Source organism: Delphinus delphis, chromosome 16, assembly GCF_949987515.2.
Source record: "Delphinus delphis chromosome 16, mDelDel1.2, whole genome shotgun sequence".
In the NCBI taxonomy this organism is placed as follows: domain Eukaryota; kingdom Metazoa; phylum Chordata; class Mammalia; order Artiodactyla; family Delphinidae; genus Delphinus; species Delphinus delphis.
In genome coordinates this window covers 70,608,479-70,632,979 of record NC_082698.1, presented here as the reverse complement: position 1 = coordinate 70,632,979, position 24,501 = coordinate 70,608,479, and the positions used below count along the sequence as shown (strand labels likewise).

Below are 24,501 nucleotides of genomic sequence, written 5' to 3'. Positions count from 1 at the left end.
CAAAGAATGAAAGAAAACTATGTTCCATAAACTAAAGAAAAATATGACAGGGACTCAACAAATAAATAACTGAAATAAGAAATATAAACTAAAAAGAGAATTAAATAGAAATTCTAGATTTGGAAATATGGTAACAGAAATGAAAAATTCACTAGGTGAACTCTACAGTTTGACTCTACATATGGATTTGAGATAGTGGAAGAATCAGTGACCTGGAAAATAAATCAGTGAAAACTCTCCAGTCTGAAGACTAGTAGGTAAAACAGATAGGAGAAAAATGAACAGAGTCTCAGAGACCTATGGAACACAACTAAGCATTTCTATTTGTAATAGCAGTCCCAGAAGGAAGAAAAGACAATGGATCAGAAAAAGTGAAGAAATGATGGCTGAAAATTCCTCAATTTGAGGAAAAACATTAATTTACAGATCCTAGATCAACAAAGTTGTAGTAAGGTTAAGACAAAGAGACCCATACCTAGACACATCACAGACTCCTGAAAGCCAAAGAGAAAGAGAAAATCTTGAAAACAGCAAAAGAAAAACGACTCATTTGTACAGGGTAATGACAAAACAGTGGCTAACATCTCATCAGAAATAATGAAGGCCAGGAGAAAGAGGAATGATACGTATAAAATGCTGAAGTAAAAACTATGGAGCAAGAATTCTTCACACAACAAAACTATTTTTCCAAACATGAAGGAAAAATACACACATTTCTCCACAAAGATTAGGAGAATTTGTTGCTAGCACATTTGCCTTAGATGAAACAATAAAGGAAGTCTTTCAGGCTGAAAGAAAATGACACCAGAAAGTAACTCAAATCCACAAGAAGGAATAAAGAGCATCTTCAAATATGTAAGTAAATATGAGAACATATAAATATACAGTCATATCTTTTCTTCTCTTAATTTCTTTAAAAAAACAGAAGTCTATAAAACAATAATTATAAAACTGTACTGTCTGGCTTATATCATATAAAGATGTAATGTATATGACAATAATTGCAAAAAAGAGGGGGGAGGGAATTGAGCTATTAACTTGTAATAGAGTGTGAAGATCTAAAATCATACTGTATTCCCTACAGTAACCACTGTAATAAAACAATACACAAATCAATAGAGGAATTAAAATTGTTCATTAAAAATATTTTTAAAGCAGTAAATAATTAACACAAGAGCAAAAAGGAAATGAGACATTGAGAAAAACAAATAGCAAAATGGCAGATATAAATTCAACTAAATCAGGACTTCCCTGGTGGCGCAGTGGTTAAGAATCTGCCTGCCAATGCAGGAGACATGGGTTCAAGCCCTGGTCCCGGAAGATCCCACATGCCGTGGAGCAACTAAGCCTGTGCACCACAACTACTGAGCCTGCGCTCTAGAGCCCACAAGCCACAACCACTGAGCCCGCATGACACAACTACTGAAGCACGTGCACCTAGAGCCCATGCTCCACAACAAGAGAAGCCACTGCAATGAGAAGCCTGTGCACCGCACAAAGAGTAGCCCCCGCTCTCCGCAAGTAGAGAAAGCCTGCACACAGCAACAAAGACCCAATGCAGCCATAAATAAATAAATAGATAGATAGATAAAAAAAATTTTCAACCAAATCAATAATTACGTTAAATATTAATGGATTAAACACATTGCAAAAGCTTGGAAATTGTTCCCCCAAACTCATGTCTGCGTAGACTTCAGAATGTGATCTTATTTGGAAGTAGGGTCTTTGCAGAAGTAGTCAAGGTAAGAGAAGGTCATAATAGATTAACCTGTGTCCTAATCCAGTGAGTGGTGTCCCTATAAGAAGGAGAAAAATTGGAGACACTGACAGACACACTGGGGAGAATGCCATGTGAAGACAGAGGCAGAGATTGGAGTGATGTGTCTATAAGCTGAGGGACACCAGAACTGCCAGCAACCACCAGAAGCCACAAGAGAGCCACAAGAGGGAACAGATTCTCCCTCAGAGCCTCTAACAGAAACCAACCCTGCTGGCACATTGATTTGGACTTTCAGCCTTGAGGACTAAGAGAGTATAAATTTCTGTTGTATTGAGCCACTCAGTTTGTGGTAGTTTGTTATGGCAGCCCTGGGAAGTTAATATACACTCCAATTAAAAGACAAAGATTGTCTAACTGAGAGGAAAATGCAAGATCCAACTATATGGGGTATATAAGGAATACAGTTTAGATGTAAAGATACAGAGTTTGAAAAAGATATCCCATGTCAATAGTCGTCATAAAATAGAGTGCCTGGATTCATATGAGACAAAATAGACTTTCAGACAAGAAATATTACTAGAGAAAAAGTGACATTTCATGATGAAAAACAGTTACTACATGAGGAAGAAGTTTAAAAAATTAATGTGTGCACATCTAAAAACAGAGCCTCAAAATACATGAAGCAAAAACTGACAATACTGAAAAAAGAAATAGACAATTCAACAATCAGAGTTGAAGATTTCAATGCCTCACTCTCAATAATTGATAGAACAACTAGACAGAAAATCAGTAAGGATATAGAAGACTTGAACAGCCCTATCAGCCAACTTGACATAACTTACATTTACAGAACACTCAACCAGACAACACATTCTTTTCAAGCCCACATGGAACATTCTCCAGGATAGGCCATATGCTAGGCCATAAGTCTCAGTATTTTAAAAGGGTTAAAATAATTTTGTATATTCTCAGACTACAACAGAATTAAAATAGAACACAACAGGGAGAAATTTGGGCAATCCCCACATGGAAATTAAACAGCTTACTTCTAAACAAGTCATAGGTCAAAGGAGAACTCATAGGAGAAACTGGAAAATAATTTGAACTCTATTAAACAAAAAGATAACATATCAAAGCTTATGAGATGCAGATAAAGCAGTGCTTAGAAGGAAACATAACTTTGAATACCATATTAGAAAAGAAGAAAGGTTTCAAATCAATAGCTTCCATCTTAGGAAACTAGAAAAAAGAAGTGCAAATTAAATCCAAAGCAAGCAGAAGGAAGGAAAAATTAAACATCAGAACACAAACCAATGAAATATAAAACAGAATAATAGAGAAAATCAATGAAACCGAAAATTAGTTATTTTAAAAGACTGACTGAATTGAGAGGTCTAAGAAAAAATAGAGGAGACGCAAATGACCAAACTCAGAATGAAAAGTTGGGGAGGGGCATAATAAGTGACCCTATAGAAATTGACACAAGTATAAAGGAATAATATTATGGACAACTTTATATAAAAAATAAAATTAGATAAAATGTAAGAATTCCTAGAAGGAAAATATAATCAAAACTGACCCAAGAGGAAATAGAATAACTGAATAGACTTATGAGAAATAATGATATTGAATTAGTAATAAAATATCTTCCCATAAAGAAAAACCTAGGCTTAGATAGCTTCCTAAGTGGATTCTATAAAATATTTAAAGAAGAAATAACATCAGTCTTATACAAAGTCTTTCAGAAAATAAAGAAGGAATGCTTCCTGAGGTATTCATTGAAGGATATTACCCTGATACCAAAGCCAGGAAAAATATCATTTGAAAATATTACTAAAAATCAGTATGCTCTATGAGTATAGATGTAAAAATTATTAACAAAACGTTAGCAAACCAAATTCAGCAACATATAGAAAGGATTATACACCATAACCAAGTGATATTTATCCCAGGAAGTCAAGGTTGATTTAACATCTGAAAATTAGTTAATGTAATACACCATATTAATAGAATAAAAGATAGCCACCACACAATGATCATAAGAAAAACAGAAAAACATTTAACAACATTCAGTGTCCATAGAAAAAGAGAGAGAGAGAAAAGAAAGAACTCTCAGTAACCTAGATGGGGATTTCCTCCAACTGATCAAGGGCATCTATTAAAAATATCTGTGCAAAACCTATAGCTAACATCATCCTTAATAGTGAAAGACAGAATGCTTATCCTTTGAGATTGAAAGGTCCACTCTTATACTTCTGTTGAACATTGTACAAGAAATTCTAGCTGGTGCAATAAGACAAGAAAAAGAAATAAAAGGCGTACAGATTAGAAAGAATCAAAAATATCTTTGCTTTCAAATGACATTATCCCATATGTAGAAATCCCTAAGGAGTCTACAAAACTAGTAAGCAAGTTTAGCATGGTTTCTGGGTACAAGATTGTCACACAAAAGTCAATTGTATTTCTACATAGTGGTAATAAAAAACATGAAAATGATACTAAGAAATTAAGAAAATGATTCTATCAAAAAGAAAAATATTTAGGAATAAATTTAGGAAAAGTGGTGCAAGACCTATACATTGAAAATTACAAAACTTTGCTGAGAGAAATTAAGGAACATCTTAATATGTTAAGGAACATCTGAATAAAAGATGAGATAGTTTATGTTCATGAATTGAAAGACTTAATATTATTAAGATGCCACTTCTTCACAAATTGATGCTTAGATTTAATACAATCCTTATCAAAACTCCAGCAGGATTTTTTTTGTAGAATTTGACAAGCTAATTATAAAACTTACATGGAAATGCAAAGGAGCTAGAAAAATCAGAACAATTTTTGAAAAAAGAATAATGTTAGAGGGCTTACAGTATTCAGTTTCAAAACTTACCATAAAATTCCAGTAATCTCAATAACGTAGTACTGGCATAAGGTACACAGAGCAATGAAACACAATAGAAAGTCCAGAAAAACTCCTTACATATGTGGTCAATTGATTTTTGACAAAGATACCAAGGCAATTTAATAGGGAAAGGATAGTCTTTTCAACAAATGGTGCTGAGACAGTTGGTCCTAGCTGGGACAAAAAATACTGCTGGGATAATGCCAAAACACAAAATGAAACAGGACAAAACATGAACTTAGACCCTTACCTCATGATACACAAAAATTAAGTGAAAACATTACACAGGAAAATATTTCTAATTTTGATGGGGAGAATATTTCTTAGAATCTATTATTCCCAAAGCACTACAGAGAAGAAAAAATGATACATGGGATTTTATCGAAATTCAAAAAAATTGTTATTCAAATGACAACATTAAAAAATGATATACTGGGAGAAAATATTTACATTATGTATCTAATACCAGACTTGTATCCAGAATATATAAAGAACTCTTACAACTCAATAAAAATTAATCCAATGAAAAATGGGCAAAAATTTGAACAGATACTTCACCAAGGAAGATATATGAATAGCTAATCAGCACATGGAAAGATGCTACACGTCGTTATTAAATTTATGCTTCATGATTGTCTTTTTGAGGCCAAAGAGGAAAGCTACACTACAGTGAGAAGGATTTAATATTTCCTTTGAAGAGATGGAAATTTGCAGTGTTAATTCTTGCAGTATAGATGGGGCCTGAGATGAAATCAGAACTTGGGAGGTGGGCCTTAGGAGGGAATTAAAAACTCTCAGTTCTCTCTGGGCCTTGATTTTGGAGTCTTTGGGTCATGATGGAGACATGCATGAGTCTAGTGGAGACCACAGAAGGTCACTGACACAATGCAGTTATATTAAAAATAAAATGATTTCACCTGAGATCATGAAACCTGAAAAGAAACTTAATAACCTGGGCAGAGTTTATTCAGTTCTATTCTCAGGACATGGTATAAGTTTAAAATGAGAAAAAACTATTTATAAAACACTCAGATTAATGTATTGGTGGGTGAAGAAATTGCTGAACTGAAATTACCTGGGTTGGGATAGGATTGTGTGTCCTTTATTTCATCAGTTGCTCACCATTTGCTCCCCAGTCTCCACTAGCACTAGCACACTACCTGGCCCACACTAGACGATCAGTCAAGAGTTGGTGCATGAATGATCCCTCGTAATTTTCAAGGTATTTCCCCCCCGGGTGATTGACATTTTAATCATTAACTTATTTAATATTCAGCATCTGTTGGGAAACACTGATCTATAAAATGCCTCTTGGTGTCACTTGCGGATGGGCCTCATAAACAGGCCATTAAGGTAGCTGAGTTTGGCGTTTCTCACATTTTTATAACCAGCCCCTCAAAACATATTCCTCCTGAACCCCCTCTCCTACCCTATTTCCCATGCATCTCACTAGATATTTGGCATTTATATGTCTACTTCTATTTAGGTAGAATTAATCATCCTTATATTGTCATGTCCATATCACTGTGCCTGTAGTTATTTATTGTTTTTATGTGCTCGGTCATGATTTCTTCATGATTTTCTTGTAACCTCATTGTACTGTAAGTATTCTAATGTATCTGAAAATGTGTTATACCATGTGAAGCACTGACCAAATATTTGGTATTAAAGCTACAAAGCTAAAGTCAACATTCTGAGGACAATGGGTCAACTTAGATTGGATTCTTTTTAAAATTCGACGTCTACTTATGGTATAAGAAAACTTAGTAGAAATGGAACAGGAAATGATCATGTGAAGGTAAGCTATGATTACAGATACACTTTGTACTGTAACTGGGGTATTAAGTTTACTCAGCAAGTTAGTGTATTTTGCTCAGCTTTATGTTTCGTTGTTTGAGAAACACAGCATAAAATGTAGAATTAAAAGCCAGCCTCACTGCAATTTATTTTTATAGCATAGTGCAAAACAACCAAAGCTGAAAGTACATTTAGGCACTGAGACTTAAATCCCTAAAGGTAAGAAAGTAGTTCCATAAGCAGCTGTGATCAGGGATTCTGAGTTTATTTGCTTGTGGCAAAAATAAAAGTACCAACTCAGTAAGTTTTAATTTATAGGCATCTACACCAGATAGCCTTTGGGCACTTCGAACAAAACTGACTAAAAATAAAATTTAGTAAAATAAAACCTAATCTGCCCCATTCTGCATTCACGTCAGGGAGTATAAATTCCCCAACTGGCTAGAGGAGTGATTTCTCCATGTCACCTCTAGGTTCTTCCCTGGAATGGTAGCTTTGCTCTGCTCTAGAAGAGACCCTTATGATTGGCTACATTCCTGGACACTTGAGCATGTGAAAGGGAAGCTAGGGATGGTCATTCCACCCTCAGAAGGTTTTCGGATAACCACGGCTTCACCTAATCTGTGGTCATGCAAACAGTCAGAGCTTCTCTGTTCTTACCCATGGGTAATATTATTTGCCCCTTTTCTCTAGCAGCAACATCCTTGACATATTCATATATAAAGTTTTTATAGATATATGGTAATACATATGTATGTATATACATACATATGTATATATGTGTGTGTGTGTTAGGGGGCTGGTACCTAACATGTACCCGAACAGCAACAAATTCTGTGATTCTAGCACTGGATATATGATCTCCTGAAAATCCTTATTCATGCAGAATATAAATAATAGAACAAAAAGACAGGTGTGTGGGCCTGACCTTGAAAAGAAGGTCTTTTCGTTGCAGGGCCTTCTTACCTCACATTTTCTTCTTCCAGGGTCTCACTTGTGAATTCCAGTATGTCAGCAGCTGTCCCCACAAACATAAGGAGAAGTTGAGAGAGTTGATCCCGAGTAATCCCGCCTCCAATGGGTAGAAGCCATCTTCCAATTATTAGCATTAGCAGGAATGTCTGATGGAGTCCCAAAGTCCAAACTTTCTCGCATACTGTAGATAAGTTATTTACAAAAACTTTGGCCTGTTTAAGAGAAACGTCATACAGACAGAAGGATTATGAACTACCACCTTAGAGAGAGAGGCTTTCTTCACCATGGCTGTCAGTCAATAGTTAGCTTTTGTGGAAGGTCATTTTCAGAAAATGATTCTTCACTTAATAAAGAAAGCAAAACTCTTTTCAACTGAACACGCTAAAAAAAAAAAAAAAAAAGCTAATGTGGTCCTTAAAATGGGGTAGCCTGATAACTGAAAGTAATTTAAACCTTTCACTTACTAGGGGCATTGTACTATATGATATTTTAAAAACCAATTTTGGAATGTTTTATAGATAATTTCTCATTTATCATTTCATCAGTCTCTGTAACCAGTATAACACATAGCAACATTTTAAAAATTCCCTATTAAAATTTAAAAATTCCTGTATTTTTCTTTTATAGATTTCAAATCGGAATTTACTAATCTGGTAATATTTTTAGCATGGTACAAATCTTTCTTTTGATTTTTATTGCTATAAAACACTATATCAGGGCTTCCCTGGTGGTGCAGTGGTTGAGAATCTGCCTGCTAATGCAGGGGACACGGGTTCGAGCCCTGGTCTGGGAGGATCCCACATGCCGCGGAGCAACTAGGCCTGTGAGCCACAACTACTGAGCCTGCGCGTCTGGAGCCTGTGCTCCGCAACAAGAGAGGCCATGACAGTGAGAGGCCCGCGCACTGCGATGAAGAGTGGCCCCCGCTTGCCACAACTAGAGAAAGCCCTCGCACAGAAACGAAGACCCAACACAGCAAAAATAAATAAAATAAATTAATAAACTCCTACCCCCAACATCTTCTTAAAAAACAAAACCAAAAAAACCCCCACTATATCAAAGGAGAAAATATATAATAGTGTTTATTCATTACCTAAAAGTAAAGAAAGAGAATAACTATAAGGTTATTTTTACTCTGAACATTTAACATATTATTCAAAAATTCATAAGCTAGCAAATATTCTTCTGCCCCTATTCTTGGACTCTGAGAAAAATTTACAACCCATTCATGTATTCTGGATGCCATCTCTTGCCCACTTAACTTCCAAATAACTTTTAAAGTATATTATTGGCCCTATCAGTTATGATCTCTAAAGACGACAAGGGTGTAGATCTTAAGTGGATTGAATAGTGATTCCAACTGATGTATACAAGTGACTTAACTATATCTGTGCAAAATTTATTTACCCCTCTTGATCACGTGCTGGTGTCAAGTGTAAAGGTTAAGGGAGGATAAAAGACAAGGCAGGATGCTACCCTGATTGAAGCCGTGAGTGAAGATCAGTAAGTAATCTTTCATTTGCACACTTCTTTGAGACTTCTCATACATTTTATTTAATTCTTGGAGGAAGCATACTAGCAGTGTTAATATTTTCAATTGTCAGATGATAAACTGAGAGACAGTGAGATTGATTTGTTCAAAGTGATCTGGGTAAGCTGTGATTGAAGCTTGAAGTAGCTCTGTTCAACCTCACAGAATCTGTAGCCTGTCTTATTGTTGAAAACATGGTTCAGTGGTAGGGGCCTTGGCCTTGAGTCTCTCCAGTATATCATTTTCTAATAGGTCATGGTTAGTTTGCCAAATATCAAGCATGAGAAGAACAAACAAGCGATTCTATTTTGGCTGGAAACCTTCCCTGATTTATTAACATAAACACCTAAAAAATATATAGGGCAGATCCCAGTCTTTCCATTATATCATTCCTTCACAAATGTATGTATCTCTCTTTGTACATAGACTGATCTAAGTGTTAAAGGTTCCTTAATACTGTAGGTTAAATATATTTATTAATGTATATAAGATATATATGCCTATTATGCAAGTGAAATATGTTTAATAGTATTTTTAAATACAATTATCTTGTGAATTCCTGAGCCAAACAATTGGCAAATTTCCCTAGGAAAGAATGAGCTGAAAGGTATGGAGTATGTTATCCTCACCAAGTGAAAAGGTGATCTGCTAGATCCTTTAATATACAGTGAGAAAGCTCTCACCGTTTCAATGAGATCATCCGCTCTGTTGGTTTGTTCAGTTGACAACAGAGTTTGATTGAAGTCTTCTTTGGTGCTGGTGTTCTTTGACATTCCTTCAGATTGGCTACTGCAATACTAAGAAGTGTTTTAAAAAGCAGTATGTCAAAAAATATCACAGTAGGTAGAGTTTAAGATGGCTTCAATGTGTCTAAGAGGTTATGAGCAAATATGTGACGTTTCATAGTATGCATAAACATTTCTGAAAATCAGAATATAGGCTTGAGATAGAAAACCAGTTTTCAGCTAATATGAGAAAAGAGTCAACTATACATGTCTTATTTTTCCACAAGTCTATGAGGATGTAGATGCTCTGAGTTCATTGTGGAGAGCTATAGAATCTATGGATCGATCACTGTGTTCCCTTCCTTGAACCCTGGATCAATTATAAAACAAACCAACAACCAATGAAAGCATGTATGATCCTGGTCAAAGCATTCATTCTAAGATTTTGTTTCTCATCCAGAGGCCTCTTCATCTAAAATACCATTTTGCTAATATAGATAATTCAGTTACTTTCAATCATGCCTGTTAAGCACTGTAGCAACCCCCCCAAAATAATAATAAATTAACATATTCACCCATCAACATATACATCTTGTGTCACTTTAGAAGTCAGTTTAGGTTTATAAAAAATTTAGCAATAGACCTAAAATAAATGGCACTTTTCCCCCTTCTTGTTCTTTCATTTTGCATGCAAATTTCTACAAGTGAACTGTGGATGATTTTTATCCAGCCAGATGCTGGGACTCTGAGGTACAGAAAGAGAAGAAAAAAGTACATAAGAGAGGAAAGGGGTGGCACTTGAAAATGTAACTGTAGCCAATGATTATTTCACAAATGGGTAAAAAAAATATATATATATATATATATATATATATATATATATATATATATATGGTTGTTCTTTTTAAAAACATCTGCAGAGCAAACGTACTTTTGAAACACATACACATACACACACACATGCACAAACACACACACACGCACAAACACACACACATGCACACACACACACGCACAAACACACACATGCACACACACGCACAAACACATGCACACACACGCACAAACACACACATGCACACACACATGCACAAACACACACATGCGCACACACACATGCACACACACACGCACAAACACACACACATGCACACACACACACACATGATCACACACACACATGATCACACGTTTGGATTTAGAGAGAAATTATTATTTTTTAAATGCTAACATTGTGAGAAGTGTATTTTTCTTAGTTATTCTGGATACTTCATCGATCATTCTATGAGCTACTTGGAAAAGTAGGAAAGAAAGTCTGTCAAGAAGCTATTTTTTTCCTCCCTTCCATCAAGACAACTAGTGTTACAGGTGAAATGACAAGAATAATTAAGAAAAATGGCCATGTGCCGTAACTCTAAGAGCAAAAATGCAGTTGTTTGTACCCTTTGTTTTTGTACAGCTAAGGCTCCGAGAAAAGATAATAAAGATAACAAATTAAATCTTTGAGCAACAAATCCTCATTGCAGAGGAGTTTGGTGACTCTATCTAAGAACCTCATGTTCAATAGGAAACAAATTTGACCACTTCTCTTACAGGCATGAAAAGCAGATTGTATATTTAAAATGGTGACCCTGATGCTTTTTTACATTCTTATCACTGAAAATCCATAGACATCTTGTTATTTTTAAAACATCGTCATCTATACTGCAGCATAAGATAACTTGATAGCAAATAGTTTTGTAGTTCGTGTTATGGTATAAAGACCTGAGTCCCTCTTTATTCTTAGAACTCTATTTGTTATAAATTGATACGACTTTCCTTTAAGTGGCAGCTGCCTTAGGACTGCAAAGAACAGTGGTTTAACTCCTAAGACCTAACCTGACTTATATTGTTTTTATGGTAATATTGTTTACATTCAGCATTGTGTAAGTGAGTGACGTGCACGATCTGGGTGCCAACAAGTCACTTTTTCGTGGGCTCTGTCTTAAAAGTTTTAATAGCTTAGAAAGTACTCCGTTGGGTCAACCAGACTGTGACACCATCAAGACCAGAAAATTTCCTTTGCTTGAATTGTGCCACTTCATAAATAGACTTGACTAAGAGTTAAGGTCATAACTGTTGTCATAAGCATTTTGTTTCCATTCAGGTAGACCCAGCCAGATTCAGAAATGAAGGTACAGAATTGATCATCTAGGAGAAATGTTTTCATGAAATAGGTCAGCATGTTTTTCAAATGCCAAGTCATAGGTTAGAGCATTTAGGGTATAGAGTAAAGGGAAAATGTGAAAGGAAATTAAATGATCCTTTCCCATCATGAAAAATCCAGATGATTTTGATGCAAATTCCTGGAACACACAGAACACATAATTGAGAAAGGCAGTGTGGTTTAATGCACTAGGGCTCAAGACTCAGGTTCTAAGCCCCAGAACTGTGGTTGATTAGCTGTGTGGCCTTGGGAAAATTACTTAACCCTTCTTAGTCTCAGGGTCCTCTTCTATAAAATAGAAATCCATATACCATGTTGCTGGGTGTATACATGAGAAAATGTATCTGAAAATACTTCGAAATGAAGGGACTATATGAAAAAAGTGATTATTATCATAACCAAAATTTCCTACATGAATGGACTAAGAATTTCTCTACCTCCCTTTATTCTGCCATTTCTTATTTCTTTAAACGCAATGCCAATACTTTTTTGTCTCTCTCTCTCTTTTTTCTACTTCTGTCTCTGCCCAGCCTGCCCAATTCAATCACTGGGCATTCGTTTTAATTCTCAGTGTCAAAATGAGTCAAATCCATTACTGCTAAAGGTCCAATTTCTTTTGTAGTATGAAAATTAAAGAGGTACTTCCCAGGGCTCAAAAATCTCTTTTTTCTTAAAAAGAGAGCTTTTGGTTGCATGCTATTTGTTGTAATAGGATTGGACCTGTATATCAATTAACTGTGCAAAGCATTTATATTATAAAAGCATTTGGGGAAATGAATTGTTATTGTGGATGATAGCCACGTCATAGAATTAGATGTGAAGGAAAAAAATGATTCAAATCACCAGAGCTTATTTTCATATCCTTGAAAGCAGTAAGTAGTAAGGAAATTGAAACAGTCCCCTAATCCTTATGGTACGTTTTTAAAAGCTATAATAACTTGAACCAACCAATGTACTGTGACAAAAATACTTTTGCTACAAACATATAGAGAGTCTTTGACTTCAGTGTTTTTTAAACAGGAGATTTAGGCAGACAAATGTTTTCTTCATGCCTACATCATTGGTACATGCTTGTGGAATTCAGAAATAGTCTACAGAACTAAATTCCCATCTGTGTGCCTAAAATTTGGAGCAAGCATTTTCCAGATAAGGTTTGAATATCTGAAACATATATAAGAGGCTTAACTTTGCTATGAAATGACCAACTGTAGCAAAGAAATCTGTGAAACAGTCTCACAGATTTTACCAGTAAATGTCCTAAAATAATATTATAACTACTGTAAAACATATGAACCTGTAACCTGCACCCTGAAGATGTGATGTCCAGGCTGCAGTCTGATGGACTTCGCCAACTGGCACCCCCAGTGTTGTACAAGAGCATTTACAACAATCAATGACCAAATCCAGCCTAGAGCCTGCTACCTAGGGTTGCCCAGGCAAGAAGCAGCTCACTTAAAAATCAGTACCTCCCTCTGTATCTCCCTAATATAGATTAGGGACTCTTATTGGAACCCACTGTTTGTTTTCTAGGTCAGTGTGGTCTTAAAACAGAGAGCCCACCCTTCCTGACGGTGGGTCCCCTGGCTCCTCTCCTTTACCCTTATTTCGGGTCCCTAGGGTGAAATTCCTATTTTACTGAGACAGTTCATAGGACCCTCAAAAGTGAATCTCCTGTAACCTGCAAAGCCTGTATTTTAAGACAGACTACTTCATATAGCCCCTCCAAGTGTGATTGTATTTGTATAGCTGAGTACAGATGATGGGGTTTCTTTTTTGTTTCTGTTGTCCCTAAAACTGTCATTTTATAGGATGCTAGATGACTGAGCCCTGCCCGTTCTTAGCACAATAACTCGTTGAAGCGGCAAGGGTTAAAACCAGAATTGTATATCCCCATGTAAACTGTAGCATATTGGAGGGGAAGTCTTAAGAACAAGATCTCTAACCCAAATTGTTAATGAATGATGTAGTCTTAAATCTTAAATGAATGCAACATTTTCATGGGGTTTTACAGATCATGGATTCACTTCCTTTTCGCTGAGGCCTCTTACTTATTCAAATCTTGATAACTCCAGTTCCTTAGAAAAGTGCATTTCTGACAGAAATTGGATTATAATGTGAATGTAGTTTATTGCTGAGTATTCCACTTCCCTTCTTTCCAAAAGGACATACCTGGGTCTCATGGTGCATTTCAAGAAGCCATAATGATGGAACAATGCTAATGAGATATAAAAATATGGCTGGTGAAAACCTGTGAAAGAGGAAAAAAAAGATAGCTCAGCTTTTACAAAATTTTTTAAAAAGAAAACAAGTGCACATACCCTGACCACACTGAGTCAGACCATTTTATCTCAAGTGTTTATTTCTAAGGGGGAAAAAGCATTATGTGATTCCTGCCATATGGATTATAGAGAAACAAAATAACTGTAAAAGGCACTAGCAGCTGTCATTCTCACTGAATTTCTAATCCAATTAATAGATGTTAATTTTAATATAGTTTAATGGGGTACTGCCAATTAGTTTCAGGCACAAAACTGTGTATTTTGTATTTAATACATTTTACAAAAAGCAAATACAGAAATAGTAAATCTTGGATTTTTGAACATTGTACTTTCAGAAAGATTGGCTACATTTTTCAACATTAACCTGAAATTCTGAGAGCTCAAATAGTAACGTACAAAAAGACAAAAATCAGATGATATGTACTGAAGGAAATCAACTGGCTTTGTGTGTTTCTGCTAAACCTGGTACAAATAAAAATACAGGCACATCTCATTTTATTACACTTTGCGTTATTGCACTTCACAGATATTGCATTTTTTACAAAGTGAAGGTTGCTGGCTACTCTGCGTGAAGGAAGTCTGTCTGTCAGCGCAATTTCTCCAACAGTATTTGCTCATTTTGTGTCTCTGTGTCACATATTTCAAACTTTTTCATTATTATTATATTTGTTATGCTGATGTGTGATCAGTGATCATTGATGTTACTTCCAAGACTCACTGAAGGCTCAGATGATAGTTCGCATTTTTTAACAATGGAGCATTTTTAAATTAAGTGTATGTGCATTGATTTTTAAAACAATGCACACTTAAAAGACTACAGTATAGTGTAAATATAACTTTTAAATGCACCGGGAAACCAAAAAATTCATGTGACTTGCTTTATTGCAGTGGTCTGGAACTGAACCTGCAGTATCTCCAAGGTATGCCTATACCAACAAACAACAGATGAAGGGTTTGGTATTTTTTTAAAGAGCTATCTATATTAATTATTTTCAGACTCAAAATTCAGAGGGCAATTCAAAGAGAGTGCTTTTGTTTGTAGTCAGACACATCAGGTTCAAATGTTAGTGTTGCCACTGACCTCTGTTTGCTTCCTAATCCACAAAATGGGAACAGTCATATACTAGCTTAGGCTGCCATAACAAAATACCACAGACTGCATGCCTTCAACAACAGAAATTTATTTTCTCACAGTTCTGGAGGTCAGAAGTTCAAGATCCTCACATGTCCTTTCCTAAGTGCATACACATCACAAGGACAGAAAGAGATTTCTCTCTCTCTCTCTCTTTTTTTTTTTTTTTTTTTGCATCACGTGGGCCTCTCACTGCTGTGGCCTCTCCCATTGCGGAGCACAGGCTCCGGACGCGCAGGCTCAGTGGCCATGGCTCACGGGCCCAGCCGCTCCACGGCATGTGGGATCTTCCCGGACCAGGGCACGAACCCGTGTCCCCTGCATTGGCAGGCGGACTCCCAACCACTGCGCCACCAGGGAAGCCCCTTTTTTTTTTTTTAATTTATCTTTTGGGTGCATTGGGTCTTCGTTGCTGCATGCGGGCTTTCTCTAGTTGCTATGAGCGGGGGCCACTCTTCGTTTTGGTGCGCAGGCTTCTCATGGCAGTGGCTTCTCTTGTTGCAGAGCATGGGCTGTAGGAGTGTGGGCTTCAGTAGTTGTGGCATGCGGGCTCAGTAGTTGTGGCTCATGGGCTCTAGAGCCCAGGCTCAGTAGTTGTGGTGCACCAACTTAGTTCCTCCGTGGCATGTGGGATCTTCCCGGACCAGGGCTCGAACCCGTGTCCCCTGTATTGTGGCATGTGAGATCTTCCCGGACCAGGGCTCGAACCTGTGTCCCCTGTATTGCGGCATGTGAGATCTTCCCGGACCAGGGCTCGAACCCGTGTCCCCGGTATTGGTGGGTGGATCCTTAATCACTGCGTCACCAGGGAAGGCCCTCTCTTCTCTTCTTATGAGGCCACTAATCTTATTATTTTAGAACCCTACCCTTATGAACCTCATTTAACCTTACTGACTTCCTAAAAGCTCTGTCTCTAAATACAGTTACATTGGGGGTTAGGGCTTCAACATATGAATTTGGGGAGAACACATTTCAGTCCGTAGCTGTCACATTTATCTCACAGGAATTTTTATTATACAGTTGACCCTTAAACAACGTGGAGGTTAGGATCACTGACCTTCTGCATAGTTGAAAATCCACATATAACTCTGTAGTTGGTCCTCTGTATCCACAGTTCCACATCCACAGATTCAAACAACATGGGACATGTAGTACTATAGTATGTATTTCTTGAAAATAATATGTATATAAGTGGACTTGCACAGTTCCAACCCATACTGTTCAGGGGTCAACTGTACTTTCTATAAAGCAGCGCCTGGCAGAGTTGGGCATTCAATAACAAGTAGCTACTATTAATATAATTATGGGACATTGTGCAATGAAAACATGTCCTTAAAAATTTGAAAGAAGATGAAAATTACATACTTTCCAAATTTATTTCTTCCAATTTCATTTAATTTAGATTGGAATCTTGCTTTATGAATCATCTTAAAGTCAAAATTGTAAGTCAATGTAATTTTATTAAAATACTTTTAGTACACATATGTGATGGTTTAAAGTGACCTGAAAAATAGAAATGTTAATTGCTCAAAAATAGAATTGTTTGAGATGAAATGCTACTAAATTCATACTGTTATAATCCAGTGGGGGAAGAAGTGAGCAATCCTAAATGCAGGAAAATTTTTAGAATGGACTTTTTAAAGGCTGTTAACCCTTTCATTAATATCTCCTTTCAACTTCTGAGGAGAAGAAGGGAGAAAGGGTAAAAGAAAGAGAGTCTTTTAAAAAAAATCAGTATTTAATATGTATAGCTGATTTACTTTTGTTATAAAGCAGAAACTAACACACCATTGTAAAGCAATTATACTCCAATAAAGATGTTTAAAAAAATCAGTATTTAAATGGACACTACCCTACCTTTGAATTCCTGCAAAAAATAATTTTGAAACAAAAGGGTATGGGTCATGATATTATTAAAATCTGATTTAGATGATGGCTGGGCTGCAGCAAGATATCAAAAGCCCCCATGTTGAACATGCTTTCAAAAAGAAAAGGAACACTTAATTCTTTGACCTTCCATATCAAGGGAAACATCAGGAGAGAATATTTCCTTTGTGAAATTGGGAAAGGAAATGAATTCTGGTTGGAGGGACAGTCGGAGGGAATATGTAAATGTCTGTTTGGATACATCAAATGTTGGCTGGACTGCAGTTTTGTTGACTCTCTTGGAATTAATTTTGGGATTAACTCCCCTAACAATACTGTTACAATAATAATCTAGGGAGACTCTAGACCGAACATAACATAGCTCTTGAAAGAGGTTAAGAATAAAAAAGAACAATAACCCTTAACATCTTCTATGCATAAGATTTATTTCTATAACTGGAAAAAAATACTATCCTGGTTCAACATATTTCCTCTAATTAGGAATCTAGTTATATTAGAAAACAAAAAACTTCCAAATCCAGGATTTTCTGTGCTGCTTACTACAGAAAATCTAAATTCTCTCTCTGATATTCAAAGCCTCCATTATCTAATCTTATCTCCCCTTCCCCTTCCTCTTCCTTTACCACATTCTATCAAGCTGAGCAACTCGGTAGTTTCAACCTGCTGTGTATTTAAAATGAAACAAAACAAAATGTTTTAGAAAGTTTCCCTCACTTCAGCCCCTCTTCATCAGACCTATTTGATGTAAGTGAAAAGGGGGTGGGAAGAGGGAATCACATTTAACCCCCCAAGAATTAATCATATTCAGCTCAAGAGTGTATGAGTCCATAGTCTTTCTCTCCCTATTTCCCACCCTCTTAACCCTACACCTAAGAGGATTTGCTGGAATTTCCAAAGGCTTCCAGGTAGAATTACCAACGAAATGCCTAGTCTGCAAAGTGGTCAATAGCAAATGAGAATCAGGAGCTTCCTTCCCTACTTTCTCCCTCCCCCTCCCCCTCCCCCTCCCCCCCCCCCCAGTAGCAGGCTGTGGTAGTTGTACAACTGAAATTTCTTTTTTTTTTTAATTATGGAGAAAATAAGTCTCTATAATCTAGAGAAGTATTAAAACATGTATGATAGGTTTTATTTGGGACATGAAGAAGACATTTCAACCATATGTCACATATGTTTTATTGGACCATGGGTCCCTGTTAAGAGCAAAGGGCTCTATTGCCCCTTCAGCTTGGTCCGTCTGAGAAGAGAGGCTCTGACATGGTTTTTGGAGCAAACGTCCCTTCAAATTATGACTGCCTGTTTTGGAAAGCCCTCCTCTTACATCTACCCATCGACGTCCTTCCTGTATTTTGCAATATAGGAATTAATGGCAGCAGTTAATCTTAACTTGTATTTTTCTTGTGACCCAACACATTCTCCACTGTTTTCTTGTTATGTGTATATATGACTTCGCTTTCCTAAGTTCCTTGAAGACAGATCCTGAGTCATATATATCTTTATGTCCCTTCCCTCTTCCCTCTCCTTCATTTTTTCCCCTCCTCAGTGGTCTCAGGTGTCTTTTGAAGTCTTTAATTAATGTTTATTAAGCAAATACTTCAATGCTTGAATGCCTGAATTTATAAATAAAGGGAGGATTGAGCAAATGAAGTGAATGGAGGCTGCTGGCATCTACGAGGACATTTTCTTCCCATTTCAGCGGGTCTGGTAACAAGTATGCTCCTCTTGTTGTGTCCCTTGAGGAACTGTGACACTGTGGTAGCATTTTCATGAACTTGAGAGACCCAAACTTGAATCTTGCCTCTTCTATTCATTCATCTTTAGAAAGTCGCTACCTTTCCTGAGACTCAATGTCCTTGTCTATGGAAATGGGTATAATAATATCCACCTCATAGGGTGGTTGTGAGGATTAAATAAGACAGTGTTATGAGCTTGATACTGTATATGCTCAATACATGTGAGTTGCTGCCTTACCCAGGCTCAGCTCTGCAGATACACTCATGGCCACATATTCAGCACCTACACTTAAAGCAGACCCACAGAATACCTGGTTAGAAGATTGTTTCTTCAAATAACTTGAAATCAATCCCATTTTTAAACTATGGTTCTCAAAACCAAACCTATTTGAGACTCCCTGAATCAAGGGAAGTTGTTTGCAGTGCTGTGGACATCATTATGTCTAACTTCACGTTCACGGTTAAGGCAGTTACTGTCACACAGTCATGGTTGGCGTGGGCTTTTTGCTCATCATGACTTATAAAATGCTGTACCATCAGCACCCTGCCTACCTCTTGGTCTCTGTTGCTTGCATTCTTCCTCACTGAGCTCCTATAATGGTGTTTTCTTTCAGTTCTGGAAAAAAGCTGAGTGAGTTCCTAACTCAGGCCTTCACACATGTATTTCTCCCCCTTGAAATACCTCTCTCCCTCACTTTTCACCGGATTATCTCCTTCTCAAAATTCATGTCAGCTCTATAGGACTCCACAGAAAAGCTTTCCTTGTCCTTCGAGCCTATATTAGATCTCCTTGTTACACTTGTTCTATATATAACACTCTTCACTTTCACCCCATACAGTTTCAAATTTTATAACTATATATATGTATCTATGTGTATGTGTACCTGTGGTCACTAATTGTCTCCCAGCAATTCTGAGTAATATTGGAGTGGCCAAAAAGTTCGTTCGGTTTTAAGTAAAAATAAAGGACGCTTTTCATTCTCATGAAGACCTTTATTGAACAACGTATTCACTAAATGAACAAACTTTTTGGCCAACCCAATACAAGCACAGAATTGTGTCTTGTCTGCTCAACATTATGCCCTCAGCTCCTTCCACAGTGTTTGGCACATGATGGGCTCCCCCAAATCGTCAGTGATTTCATAAGGTCCTAGTTGATTTATAATTCCAACTTTCTTGACACTCTGTTGCTGGTTTGACTAGAAATCTCTTTTTGAAATATCATCATAAATTGATTCTTATCAGAAGTTTTTCTGAAGGAAACTAATTATTCTGTTCTTGTATAAATTTGGTATTTTTTGCCACTACGAAGGATTTTAATATTTCAAGATGACATTTAGCTGTTACTTATTATTTTGAAGGTTTGTCATATTCTTGATAGTTCATTGTCAGCGATTCATTTTTGGAACCAAGGAGAATGTGAATTCTAAAAATTAAAAACTAAGCCCGATCCCACCTCTTTCTGGGTAATTAACCAAATTGCATGCCCTTTCTTAGGGGCTACAAATCATTTTACTCCAGTTTTCATGTCTTAATTGTATCAAAAGTAAGTAGATACCAACCACAAGCACTAATACCAGAGAGGGGTCTAGCCATCTCAGAAATAAATCAGGTTTCTGGTTGCTTGTTTATAAAATTATGTTACACTATTGAGAGACTGACAAAAACTGATAAATATATGATTAAATGAATAAGACATGTCCAGGTGGGATATTTTTACAAAATTGATAATACCTGATTACTGATGAGCTACCTATCCTTGGAAACTCAGACTTACCACAGTTCCAACCATCACTACCCTATCACCATATAGAAGATGCCCAGCATTAATACTTTAATGCCAAATTGCTTTCCCTTTGCTCAGCTAGTTTTTCTAAATTCCAGCCTTCCTGAAGATAATTTTTCTCCACAGAAATTTTTTTTTATTTGTTTGTTTGTTTTTTATTTCACAGCCCTTAGCCAACACACCAATTCTCTCTAAGTACACAGCAGGAGCACCTTACATTAAAGGACGTTTTTCTCTATTTGTTTACGTACTTATTTGTTCACTAATATGTTTGTTGGTCTTCCTACATGCTAGACACTGCTCTGAGCTCTTAAAGAGCTATACTCATTGCTTTATTTTCAGTTCAGTTCATCCAAATATAAAGTATCATTTGTCATACAAAGTTGTCATTTCAACATGACAGTGTTTTTCACAAAATGATTATGTCATGACATTTAGCAATTTAGCCCTGCAATGGATATCTACTTCAACTCACCATTAGCCTAGAATTAGGACTCCATCTTCCTCTTCCCCAAAATGATATTTATTATTGTTTTCTTATTGAAAAAGTAACATTTATTCACTTTAGAAACATACAACAATGGAAGTAGGCAAATAGAAGAAAAATTAACCATAATATCAGCTTTTCTCTCTGCAAACAGTGAGGATTCTAATCTTGTAATTATATGCATAAATCTGAAGATAGATAATATTTAAATGGAGCAAAAATAATGTTCCAAAATTACTTTGATGCGAACTGCGATTTTATTTATATTTCACTGCTCAGTATTTCCTACTCTACAAAGGCAGCGTGGAGTTATCAGGATATACTAGACCCAGGTTTCAAAATCTCGTGTTAAACAGCCTCGAGGGTCTTCAAGATTTCTGGAGCACTTTATATTAATAGGCTTCTTTTCATGGAAATCAAGAAACTAGGTCAAGATATCCTTTCATGAGCCCCTAAACCGTGTCTAACAACTTAAGGACTGTCTGGCCTCCTTACTCGTAGACTGGTTTCTTGAAGTGGGCCTTAACAGCCACGGTTTCCATCTGGGCTGCTCAGGAGGGCTTTCTGTTAGCACAGGGGGTAAGGGTGTCCAATACGACAGTCTCCAGATAGCACCTACCCTCTGCCACCCCTCAAAATGCACCCTGTGCTCCTCTAGAACACATGACCCCCAAATGCCTGGGAAATCACTAATCTGTCATCACCTCCCTCCTAGAGCCCTTTGCTGGTACCCGCCCATAAGGGAGGAGCAGGGGGAGGGGAGGCCACAACCAAATGGCCGTAGGCTGGTGAGAACTCCCCACCAATGGAAAATTGAATATGGAGTGTGTAGGTTTCCATAGGTACCAAGATCAGATGATGGGTTTGTTTTGTCCAGGATCTTATGGGGGAGCAGACTAATAACGAGAATAGAAGACCCAGGGAGGAACTTCAAATGGGTTAGGAATGCCTATTCCAGTGGAGTCGTTCTTTAGATTTCCAAAGCCCTTGAAGAATGCCCACATCTAGGTTTTGTAAAAAGGAGAATACTTCTGAAGCTGAACACTAGGCCTTTAATTATAACTTTCTTTGTTCATTGTCACTGATTGTTTTTTTCAATAAGGTAACATTCTCAAAGTATATTATCAACCACTAGCAAAATTAGTATTGCATACTTCACTTCGCTTAAGAATTTCCAAGATGATATCTAAAGCAAGAACAAACTCCATTAAAATTGAAGTTGCTCACGTTCAAACCTCAACAAAATGCTTCAGGATGACTAAACGAGCTCTAGGGACAAAATATGCATCGATTTTTAGGATCTACATGACTGTTTTTCTCATAGAATTTCTGAGGCAAAGGAAATCGTGACATCTTCGTAAATGAACTGGTTCCAGCTGAAACCCTGTGTATTACCATCATGATATTCCCTCAACCTGAAAAGCCCTTCTCTCTTCTCTCCACTCTTATAAAACCACCAGCCACTTCAAAGGCTAGGACATAAAGCACATACCTGAGAAATTTTCCATGTCCAACAAGTCTACCATACAGACCGTATCTTTATTCTGAAGCCTTTCTGCACTCTTGGACTTAATTTGTGGAAAATTATTTGGTTCTCAGAGTATTGTTTTGTCTTGTCCTCATATAACTGCGCATGTTTTATATTCCTTCAAGAACACCATCATAGCACCTACTATAATAAATGATTGTTTAATGAACAAGCGAACTTAAGCACTAATGACTACAGGAATTTTAATGGTCTCTCAGAGCATTAAATGCATTGTGGATGTTATTTATATAACACTTCAATTTATTTCACTCTATAAAAGACAACGGTATTTATTTCTGTTCTGTGGAAGAGATTGGTTCTTCACTTCAGGACCAAAAATGAAGACGCTCTAGAATTTTTCCCCTCTTCTGTCTTCTTTTGCATCTGCTTTGATTTTACAGGGATGTCTGCTTGTGCAAGTGTCTCTGAGTCGTGGCCATGTGGAGTCTGAAATTTTGTACCTTCTAAGCAAAACCATCCTAGTACTCATTAGCAAGTCACCTGAGATTTACCTCCCCAGTTTTGAAACAGAGTAAATACTTTGACCCTTTCTCTACTGTAGGGAATCCTTGACCCCCAAAATATACGTAGTTGTACTGTCCACAGGCAAAACCCAGTCTGGTTACCGAATGCAGAGCACAACAAACAGGCTGATGGAGTTTAAGCCGAGCGTGGGAATACTTCTCTGAGTTTGGCTTCCTCATGTGCAAGTAGGAGCTAGAATAGTAGCACGAGGGCTATTGTGAGGAGTGAAGGAGGTAATCCATTCAGTGCAAAAGCCTGGCTCAATAAAAGTGAGGGCTCACCATATGCTAGGCATTGTCTTTGTGATTTATTATTACTAGTCGTGACCTTAGATAAGTGACCTAGCCTTGCTATGCGCAGCGTCCTCATCATAAAATAGTAATAAAGATGAAAACGAATTCATTGGGTGGTCGTGAGGATCACATGAGATAATGGATGTAAAGCAGGCTAGGAGCATCGTCAGTACTCAGTAATCAATAACTGTTACCACCTGCATCATCACCATCACTTTCATCATCCTCCTCATCTCCATTATTAACAGACTGTCAGAAAATGGCATAGCCAATATATTAAGAGGCTATTCCTAATAATAAAATAGGTGTGTGGAACAGGGGGCTCAATCAGGGAAATAAGAAAGCAAAGGACTCTTGTAGGACCCAACCGAGGCTGTCAGAGGCATCCATCATAGAGAGGACTTCTTTTTTATCTAAGAATTACTAATTTTTATTCTAATAAGCATACAACATTAAGTCAGTCATGCACCAGCTACTTCTTGGAGGTCAGACAACCCAAAGATAAAATATAACCCCTCTCCCTGAACAACTATGGGTGGTAAGTTTATATTCAGAAAAAATAAACAAAATCAGCCCCACCTTGGCATTTTATATTAAAATTGTGGACTGTTAACAATCCTGAACGTGACTTTCAAAGAAAGTTCATTTTTTCATACCTGCATATTAAAAAATACTATTTTATTTTTTAAAAACCACGGGTTTTCTTTAACAAAATGATTTATGCACTCCAGGTCTAACACGCCTGATATTGGTACTTTAGAGGAACTTCTGGAGTAGGGAGGGAAATGCACATGGGGAAAATAAACCTCCATGTAAAGGTGAATTTTCCATTGTTATAAAAGTGAAGCTATTCAGATTCGTCCTGATGCTGTATGCATAATAATGTCACTGCTATGAGAAGGAGAAATGCTTGAAATTTAGAAGTAGGGATATACACATATACACTGACTCATGGGAGCTGCCCACACTAATTTGTACTTTGTTTTTCTCCCAGTCAA

General features: G+C 36.9%; 1 protein-coding gene across 1 annotated transcript in view; it reads right to left on the bottom strand.

The window, feature by feature from the left end:
* TMEM26 (transmembrane protein 26) overlaps window positions 1–24,501 on the bottom strand; it is a 43,373-nt gene that overhangs the window by 10,790 nt on the left and 8,082 nt on the right. The window contains exons 2-4 of the mRNA XM_060033766.1: window positions 14,026–14,104; window positions 9,609–9,722; window positions 7,386–7,606 (exon numbers count right to left, since the gene is read on the bottom strand). Of these exons, the coding sequence (XP_059889749.1) occupies window positions 7,386–7,606; window positions 9,609–9,722; window positions 14,026–14,104 (414 nt within the window). The remainder of the gene's footprint in view (window positions 1–7,385; window positions 7,607–9,608; window positions 9,723–14,025; window positions 14,105–24,501) is intronic.